This window comes from Pavona decussata, unplaced genomic scaffold (assembly GCF_977016875.1).
Source record: "Pavona decussata unplaced genomic scaffold, jaPavDecu1.1 SCAFFOLD_133, whole genome shotgun sequence".
NCBI lineage: Eukaryota > Metazoa > Cnidaria > Anthozoa > Scleractinia > Agariciidae > Pavona > Pavona decussata.
The window spans coordinates 2,793,582-2,802,500 of NW_028145546.1; the positions used below are offsets into that span (position 1 = coordinate 2,793,582).

The 8,919-nt window shown below is 38.1% G+C and overlaps 1 protein-coding gene across 4 annotated transcripts in view; it reads right to left on the reverse strand.

Annotated features, from left to right (window-relative positions):
- Positions 1-6,591: 6,591 nt before the first annotated feature.
- Positions 6,592-8,919, reverse strand: part of LOC146468231 (epithelial sodium channel subunit alpha-like) — a 39,454-nt gene continuing 37,126 nt past the window's right edge. For all 4 annotated transcript variants that reach the window (XM_085125076.1, XM_085125078.1, XM_085125079.1 and 1 more), the window contains 4 exons: positions 8,541-8,598; positions 7,698-7,756; positions 7,242-7,317; positions 6,592-7,085 (listed from right to left, as the gene is read on the reverse strand). In XM_085125076.1, the coding sequence (XP_084981202.1) occupies positions 6,903-7,085; positions 7,242-7,317; positions 7,698-7,756; positions 8,541-8,598 (376 nt within the window). In that variant the 3' untranslated portion in view covers positions 6,592-6,902. The remainder of the gene's footprint in view (positions 7,086-7,241; positions 7,318-7,697; positions 7,757-8,540; positions 8,599-8,919) is intronic.

Below are 8,919 nucleotides of genomic sequence, written 5' to 3' on the forward strand. Positions count from 1 at the left end.
GAAAAGGAAAAAAACTCGATCTTTTAACTGGGAAAATGCTCTTTGCTGTGAAACAGAGCGATTATTTCTGTCGGAAACTGCACAGGATTAAAATGATCTCTCACTAATTTATCTTTTTAAAATATAAAATATATATATATATAAATTCTGTACTCAGAGCGCAATTAAAATTTTTAAAGTGAGATATTTTGTTCGGATCCACCGAACTTCGTCAGCCACAATGCAAATTTGAATGTTAAGAAGGGTTATATAATGGACCTGAGGGAGCTAAGATGGTGTCACAGATGCTGGCTAATTCGAAGCCATTGTCTCTGTTCAAAGAGGGCTTACGTAATTTTATCTCAATTCCCTCTCTTAGGCGGCGTTTGAATGTGTTACTTTCCGTGACAAGAACTTTTGTTTTGCAGGAATCCACTGAATGACCCGTGAGCTGGCAATGTTCATGAACAGCTGACGAATTTCTAAAAAGATGTTTCTTTACTCGAGTTTCTAATAACCGAGAGGTTTCGCCCACATAATCTTTATCGCATTGTTCGCAATGGATGTCATAGACTGTTCCACACTTTTTAAGATTTTCTGTTTTGTCCTTAGTCATGAACTAGCTGTGATCTTAAGGAATTGAATTTATCTTGATTATTATCTAAAAAGTAGTAAACTAACCTTTCAAGATATTTCTTTTTGTTTTTGTTTGCGTTAAACTCATCGTGCATTTCAACATCACGGAGCATATATATTTTGTAACGTTTTGTTAGTTTCACAAGAGTATGTATATCAGGTGGCATAATACTGCTGAAGTATTTAAAGTGCCCCTGGGACGAAAATTTCATTTTCCATCTTTTTGCATTTTCGTGTAGAATATGACCTTCTTACCCATGTTACCAAATTTCAATCCTTTACGGCGATTGGAAGTATTTTTTTTTAGCTTTTTATTCGAGATTTCACGGCCGCCATTACTTGGTTTGTTCCGAGAGTTAAGGCTCAAATTACAGGAAGTGACGTCATTGGCTCAACACGAAAAAATCCACATGGCTAATTTTCATATGGATTCTACTTCATAAACTGTATTCTGCTGTTATTTAGTTCGCAACAGCAGAATACAGTTTATGAAATAGAATCCATATGAAAATTAGCCACGTGGAATTTTTCGTGTTGAGCTAATGACGTCACTTCCTGTAATTTGAGCCTTAACTTAAAGAACAAAACCAAGTTATGGCAGCCGTGAAATCTCGAATAAAACGCTAAAAAAAATACTTCCAATCGCCATAAAGGATTGAAATTTGGTAACATGAGTAAGAAGGTCATATTCTACACGAAAATGCAAAAAGATGGAAAATGAAATTTTCGTCCCAAGGGCACTTTAAAGCGTGCCTGTAAGATGCCCCAAGGGGCTCGTACACTACTTAAGGTTTGTTTAATGATGCAAGAGTCATTCGAGGCATCTCTTTCAACCCTATTTTTTTATTTTAGTTACGATTGTAATTTTCTCTGAGTTTGTAAAACTGAAATGCTGTTTTTTGTAACGCTTTGCGCTCGCTTGATCAATAAACAAGATGCCCGCTCCTATTCGTTTCCATGTGATTAAAATATAATTTCCAAATTCTTAGCGCATGTACTTTTTCTTTTCCTTCCATTAATTAAAAGCATCCAATCGCATCAGTAGATCCAAAAACGACCCCTGAGACACGTTTTAGGTCTCCCAAAGGACCAGGAACAAAAAAAATAGCCCAGAAAAGATAATATCAGGAAAGGAGCAAAAAAAATTCTTTCAATTCTTTGTCAGGGCGTTACTTCCACTTCAAAGCCATTCCTAAAAGAGTGTCACGACACGCCGAGATCCCTAGGGACATAAAGGAGTGAAAAATGCCGACTTGAAAATTTGGTCAAATTTGATCATTTTTGACCCAAAACCGTGGGCTTACACCTTGGCAAAAAGTCGATTTCTGGACAAAAAACAAATATTATTTAAAAGTTTCCAATCGAATCAGTAGATCCGAAAACGTCCCCTGAGACACGTTTTAGGTCTCCCAAGGGACCATGGTCAAAGAAATAGCCCAGAAAAGATGGAGTCAGGATAAGGGCAAAAAAGAAAATTCTTTCAATTCTTTGTCAGGGTGTTATTTGCACTTCAAAGCCATTCCTAAGAGAGTTTTACGACACTCCGACATCCCTAGGGACATAAAGGAGTGAAAAATGCCGACTTGAAAATTTGGTCAAATTTGGTCATTTTCGACCCAAAACCGTGGGCTTACCCCTTGTCAAAAAGTCGATTTTTGGACAAAAAACAAATATTCTTTTAAAAGTTTCCAATCGAATGAGTAGATCCGAAAAACGTCCCCTGAGACACGTTTTAGGTCTCCCAAGGGACCAGGGTCAAAGAAATAGCCCAGAAAAGATGGAGTCAGGATAAGGGCAAAAAAGAAAATTCTTTCAATTCTTTGTCAGGGTGTTATTTGCACTTCAAAGCCATTCCTAAGAGAGTTTTACGACACTCCGACATCCCTAGGGACATAAAGGAGTGAAAAATGCCGACTTGAAAATTTGGTCAAATTTGGTCATTTTCGACCCAAAACCGTGGGCTTACCCCTTGTCAAAAAGTCGATTTTTGGACAAAAAACAAATATTCTTTTAAAAGTTTCCAATCGAATGAGTAGATCCGAAAAACGTCCCCTGAGACACGTTTTAGGTCTCCCAAGGGACCAGGGTCAAAGCAATAGCCCAGAAAAGATGGAGTCAGGATAAGAGCAAAACAGAAAAGTCTTTCAATTCTTTGTCAGGGTGTTATTTGCACTTCAAAATCATTCCTAAGAGAGTTTTACGACACGCCGACATCCCTAGGGACATAAAGGAGTGAAAAATGCCGACTTGAAAATTTGGTCAAATTTGGTCATTTTCGACCCAAAACCGTGGGCTTACCCCTTGTCAAAAAGTCGATTTTTGGACAAAAAACAAATATTCTTTTAAAAGTTTCCAATCGAATCAGTAGATCCAAAAACATCCCCTGAGACACGTTTTAGGTCTCCCAATGGACGAGGGACAAAGAAATAGCCCAGAAAAGATGGAGTCAGGATAAGGGCAAAAAAGAACATTCTCTCAATTCAAAAGCGGGGCGTTATTTGAACTTCAAAATCATTTTTAAGGGAGTTTTAGGACACGCCGAGATCCCTCGGGACATAAAGGAGTGAAAAACGCCGACTTGAAATTTGGCTCATTTTTGACTCAAAAGCGTGGGCTTGATAAAAGAGTCCATTTTTGGACGAAAAACAAATAATCTTTGAATAGCTTTCAATGGAATCAGTAGATCTGAAAACGTGCCCTGAGACACGTTTAAGATCTTGCAACGGACGAGGGACAAAGAATTAGTCCAGAAAAGATGGAGTCAGGATACCGGCAAAAAGGAAAATTCTTTCAATTCTTTGCTAGGGAGTTATTTGCACTTTAAAATCATTCCTAAGGGAGTTTTAAGGCACGCCGAGATCCCTAGGGACAAAAAGGAGTAAAAATGCCGATTTGAAAATTTTGGTCACTTTTGTCCCAAACCGTGGGCGCACCCTTTGGCAAAAAGCCGATTTTTGTAGAAGAAACAAATATTCTTTTAAAAGTTTCCGATCGAATCAGTAGATCCGAAAACGTCTTCTGAGACACGTTTTAGGTCTTTGGTCTTTTTTGACTTAAAACCGTGGGCTTACCCCTTGGGAAAAAGTCGATTTTTTCACCAACAACAAATATTTTTTTAAAATCTTTTAATCGAATCAGTAGATCGGAAAAAGTCCGCTGAGACACCTTTTAGAGACACCTCAAGGGACTGGGGACAAAGAAACAGCCCATAAAAGAAGGAGGGAAGGTAACGGTAAAAAAGTAAGTTCTTTCTAGGGGCGTTATTAGCAGTTAAAAATAATTCTTGTGGGAGTTTTATAACACGCCGGGATCCGTAGGGATATAAAGGAGGGAAAACTGTCGTCTTCAAAATTTTGGTCATATTTGACCCAAAACCGTGGACTTACCCCTTCGCAAAAAGTCAATTTTTGGACGACAAACAAATGTTCTTTAAAAAGCTTCCAATCGAATCAATATGTCCGAAAACGTCGCATGAGACACTTTCTAAACCTCCCAAGGGCCTAGGGATATAGAAATGGTAAACAAAAGCTGGAGGCAGGGTAAACTGTCTCTTCTAGGCCTCCCAAGGGACCAGGGACATAGAAATAGCAAACAAAAGATGGAGGCAGGGTAAAGTGTTTCAGGGGACGTTTTCAGACATACTGATTCGATTTTAAGCTTTTTTAAAGAATATTTGTATTTCGTCGAAAAATCTACTTTTTGCCAAGGGGTAAGTCTGCGGGCTTGGGTCAAAAGTGACCAAATTTTGAAATCGGCATTTTTCACTCTTTTAAGTCCCTAGGGATCTCGACTTGTCGTATAACTCCCTTTGGGAATCGTTTTTGAATGCAAAAAACGCCCTAAGTAAAGGTTCTCTTTTTTGCTTACTTATTTAACTCTCACCTTGACTTCATCTTTTTGTGGCTATTTCTTTGTCCCTGGTCCCTTGGGATGCCTACAAAGTCTCTCGGGTCGTTTTCGTACACACTGTTTCAATTTGAACCTTTTAAAAGAATATTTGTCTTGCGTTCAAAAATCGACTTTTTTAGGGTTTCTGGTCAAAAATGACAAAATTTTGAAGTCGGAATTTTTGACTTGTTTGTTTCGCTAGGGATCTTGGAGTGTCGTAAGACTCCTTTGGTAATCATTTTTAAGTGCAAACAACGTCCTGACAAAGACTTTTCTGTTTAACTTTCATCCTGAATTCATCATTTGGGGGATACTTCTTTGTCCTTCGTTCCTTGGGAGGGATAAAACGTGTCTCAGGGGACGTTTTCGGATCTACTGATTCGATTGGAAGCATTTAAAAGAATATTTTTTTTTTGTCCAAAAATCGACTTTTTGCCAAGGGGTAAGCCCACGGTTTTGGGTATTTTTCATTCCTTTATGTCCCTAGGGATCTCGGCGTGTCGTAAAACTCCCTTGGGAATAATTTTTAAGTGCAAATAACGCTCTGACAAAGAATTTTCTGTTTAACCTTAACCCTGAATTCATCTTTTGTGGGCTATTTCTTTGTCCGTGGACCAATGTTAGGCCTAAAAAGTGTTTCAGTCGGTTCTTATTTTTTCTTTTAGCTTTTATTGCAAGGTTTGTGATGCGCATTTGATTATTTTTATAGAAAAAGCGCAATATAAATATTTATTATTATTATTATTATTATTATTATTATTATTATTATTATTATTATTATTATTATTATTATCATAGTCTTTGGCATAAAGTATTCTGGCCAAGACGAGGGGTAGACTGACCAAAAGGCACGAAGGAGGTAGCTGACGGGCTGAGATCCTAAAGGGTTGTTCCTATTAGGTTACAGAAACGTAATTCAGAGCGGCTGCCTGTAAGAATCGAGAACTGCATTTCAGCGACCACTTGGTCGAATTTCTGATATTTCGCCTGAGGATACCCTTGAATTAACTATTTTCGAAAATCATATTTTAAAGTTCCAAGGTATTTTATTTTTTGACAAAATTGCAGGAGTTTGAAATGCGGCCTAGGTGCGGTCACGGGCCGATGAAAACCGCGAACATTTAGGTCAAAGGACGAAGCACCGTTCACGGTGTAAAATAACCCAATGAACTTGAAACTGTACACAAACCTAGACCAACCATCACACAAGAAAATTAATACAATAAACATTCCAAACTCGCTGGCTGCTTTCTAAAGCATGCAGATTTGTGTAAGCTACTCAAAATGGCCTCGAAACTAATGCCTATTTTCATTAAAATAAAAGTGTTTCTGGTATGTCATTTTCTCTAAATAAAATCTCGTATCTCGAAAGACGAAGAGAAGAAGTTTCTGAGAGCCCACCTTTCCAGATGTCAAGTGTTTGTGAATCGGTTCTGTTCTCATAATTCGTGACGTGAATAGCGAGCCACAAGTATCGCACGCATATTCGATCTTCCTTGAGTGGGAAAGAGTTTGAATCAGAGCTTGAAACTTGGAAGAAATAAAGTTCTTCTCTTCGTCTTTCGAGATATGAGATTTAATGTAGAGAAAATGACATACCAGAAACACTTTTATTTTAATGAAAATAGGCATTAGTTTCAAGGCCATTTTGAGTAGCTTACACAAATCTGCATGCTTTAGAAAGCAGCCAGCGAGTTTGGAATGTTTATTGTATTAATTTTCTTGTGTGATGGTTGGTCTAGGTTTGTGTAAAGTTTCAAGTTCATTGGGTTATTTTACACCGTGAACGGTGCTTCGTCCTTTGACCTAAATTTTTGGCGGTTTTCATCAGCCCGTGACCGCACCTAGGCTGCATTTCAAACTCCTGCAATTTTGTCAAAAAATAAAATACCTTGGAACTTTAAAATATGATTTTCGAAAATAGTTAATTCAAGGGTATCTTCAGGCGAAATATCAGAAATTCGACCAAGTGGTCGCTGAAATGCAGTTCTCGATTCTTACAGGCAGCCGCTCTTAACATTTGTAACTGTCCACTGAGCCGACTCCAAGACCTTACGCGTTTCCATGAATTAAGGAACGCCTGACAACTACAATATATACATTTTTAATTAAGCTTTGCCATGCCAAAAAAATAACAAAAAAAGTCAAACAAACAAATAACAAAGATGACAAGCGAAAAAAGAAACAAAATGACTGGGGAAAACAGTCACTACTTAAAAGGAAAACGAAAAAAAGTACTTCACCGGGTAAGGTCAAGTAACAACCATACCAAATCTACAAAGAAAAATAAAGGCCGGAAACTGTGCCTTGATCTTTCTCGGAATGGAGATATTATTTTCTTTAACTGGCAACGACCCTTGGATTCACTCCCTTGACAAATCGGCTACATAGAATCTAGTCTATCGAGAGTCTCGTCCATTCATCTCCATTGTTGCCGTGTGTACTTTTTCCCGTGATGAGCACTTTTTCACCGCAAGACAAACCAGCAACATTGCAAACTCGAGGAATTCAGCAATAGTGAGCACAGAGAACCCAATCCACAATCCCAATTGACCGCCGATGTCCGAAGCGAAATCAGCCAACTGTTTAAAGAAATAAGTAACACAATTTAGCGAGGTGTTTTTAGCCTGGTCGGGGAGTGCACTTTTTACAGCCCTCAGCCGGCGTCTTCAGTAGCAAAATAAATCAGTACGTTACAAAAGGAAAATGAAAGAATAAAATTAAAAAAATCAACCTACTTCGTATGATCTTTTTTCTGTTATAACTTCAACGTTTAGCTCCTCAAAGAAAACTTGCACCTTTAAAACACTTTTCCTGGAAATAAGATAAATTAGGTATAGACTACACCAGTACTGGAATGAATTTAAACAATTACATTGCCTTATTAAAATGTCTTCTCTAATAATTCACAATCACAACTGAACTCAAATGATCCAACAAATCTGTGTGCCTTAAGAATTTATGTGGTTGGTATGCCAGTTAATTGAAACTACAAGGGAACAATTTCTGTCAGTGTGACTTTTGTGACCAATTTCTTCTTCTTCCTCTTTTTCTGTTCTTTTTTTTTTTACATAATTTTCAAGTACATTTTTTTATTTACTGCCTTGAATTTCCTTTAGTCGCTGGCTGAAATCAGAGTTAGGAAACGCTATATATACGTTTCTTAAATGGTTCAGTAGTCGATATTTTCTCACCTGAAGGAATCTGACCACACAAATTTTCCACGCTTCTCGAGTTCTCTTTGGAAGAAATCCTGTGAATGAAACGAAGTGGAAGACAAGGCCAAGTCTAAATTTTCCTTTGAGTTTTAAGATTTTTTGGTATAATACACACAACGGTTATAGCAAAAGGAAATATTTTTACGTTAAAGACATTGTTCTGTGTTCTAAAAGTGAAGTCAAATAAAATGAAGAAGTTGACCTCTCGCAGGGTTTGTTTAATGTCATCCATTATCTCAGTCTCGCAGCAATTAGCACCAGTTTCCAACTAATCTGCACATCTTCCTGTCAAAACAAGCCCTTTTCGTCCTCCTACGATGACTAACGCAAGTTTCCAGACAGAAAAGTTGGAAATTTAATCACAAAAGTGACAGTCGTGGCATGTTTAATTGTTCGCTAAACGGAGTGCCAAAATGACACAGTTTTCGGTCACTAATTACGTGTACTTTTCATAACACGATAAATTACGCCGTAATTTTTATCAAAGCCCAAATTCATATGTGCAAGTCATTCACCCTTTGGCCATCCATTAAGCAAGTCCTTATGGTTTTATTTATTGTCGCGCTAAATCAATCACTGGCCAGAGAAATTGTAGACAATGGAAAGGCAGATATTTGCCGAGGCTCGCAGTTACTGTTTTGGTTGTGTCACTTGTACAAAATACTGGTGTAATGTTCTTTTTGCAGCCATCCATTTGGGTACCCTTCATAAGTCGGTGTATACACGGATCGGCTTTTTACAAGCTTGTACTTATGCTGCCTTGTGTACTATCTGTTAGGCCCAGGAATTAAAATAAATAATTAAGTAATCATTCAGTACCTCGTAATTCTCCGCTGGCCAAACTGCGTACGAAGAACTGACCTTAAATTCTTCTTGCCTGAAAATACGTCAGTTGTGTGAAAAAAAAGGGATCAGTAGGTATGAATGCACTTCTTTGCTATAACTCTAAGACCTGCGCATGCGCGCAATCAAGAGGAAAGAAGCAAAGTTGCAAACAACTGAAAGCGACCGATTCTGACAATCCCACTGTGTGACGCACATTAGTTGTTAGAAGTCTGCGTACAAATCTTCCTTAAGTACATTCCCAGGACATTTTGTTATATTACGTTCAATTCACTCAGCTCCGGCGGTGGGGGGAGGGGGGGGGGGGGGGGCTGACACCGTTGCAAAGACTTACATGGTTGGTCGAGAGGACAAA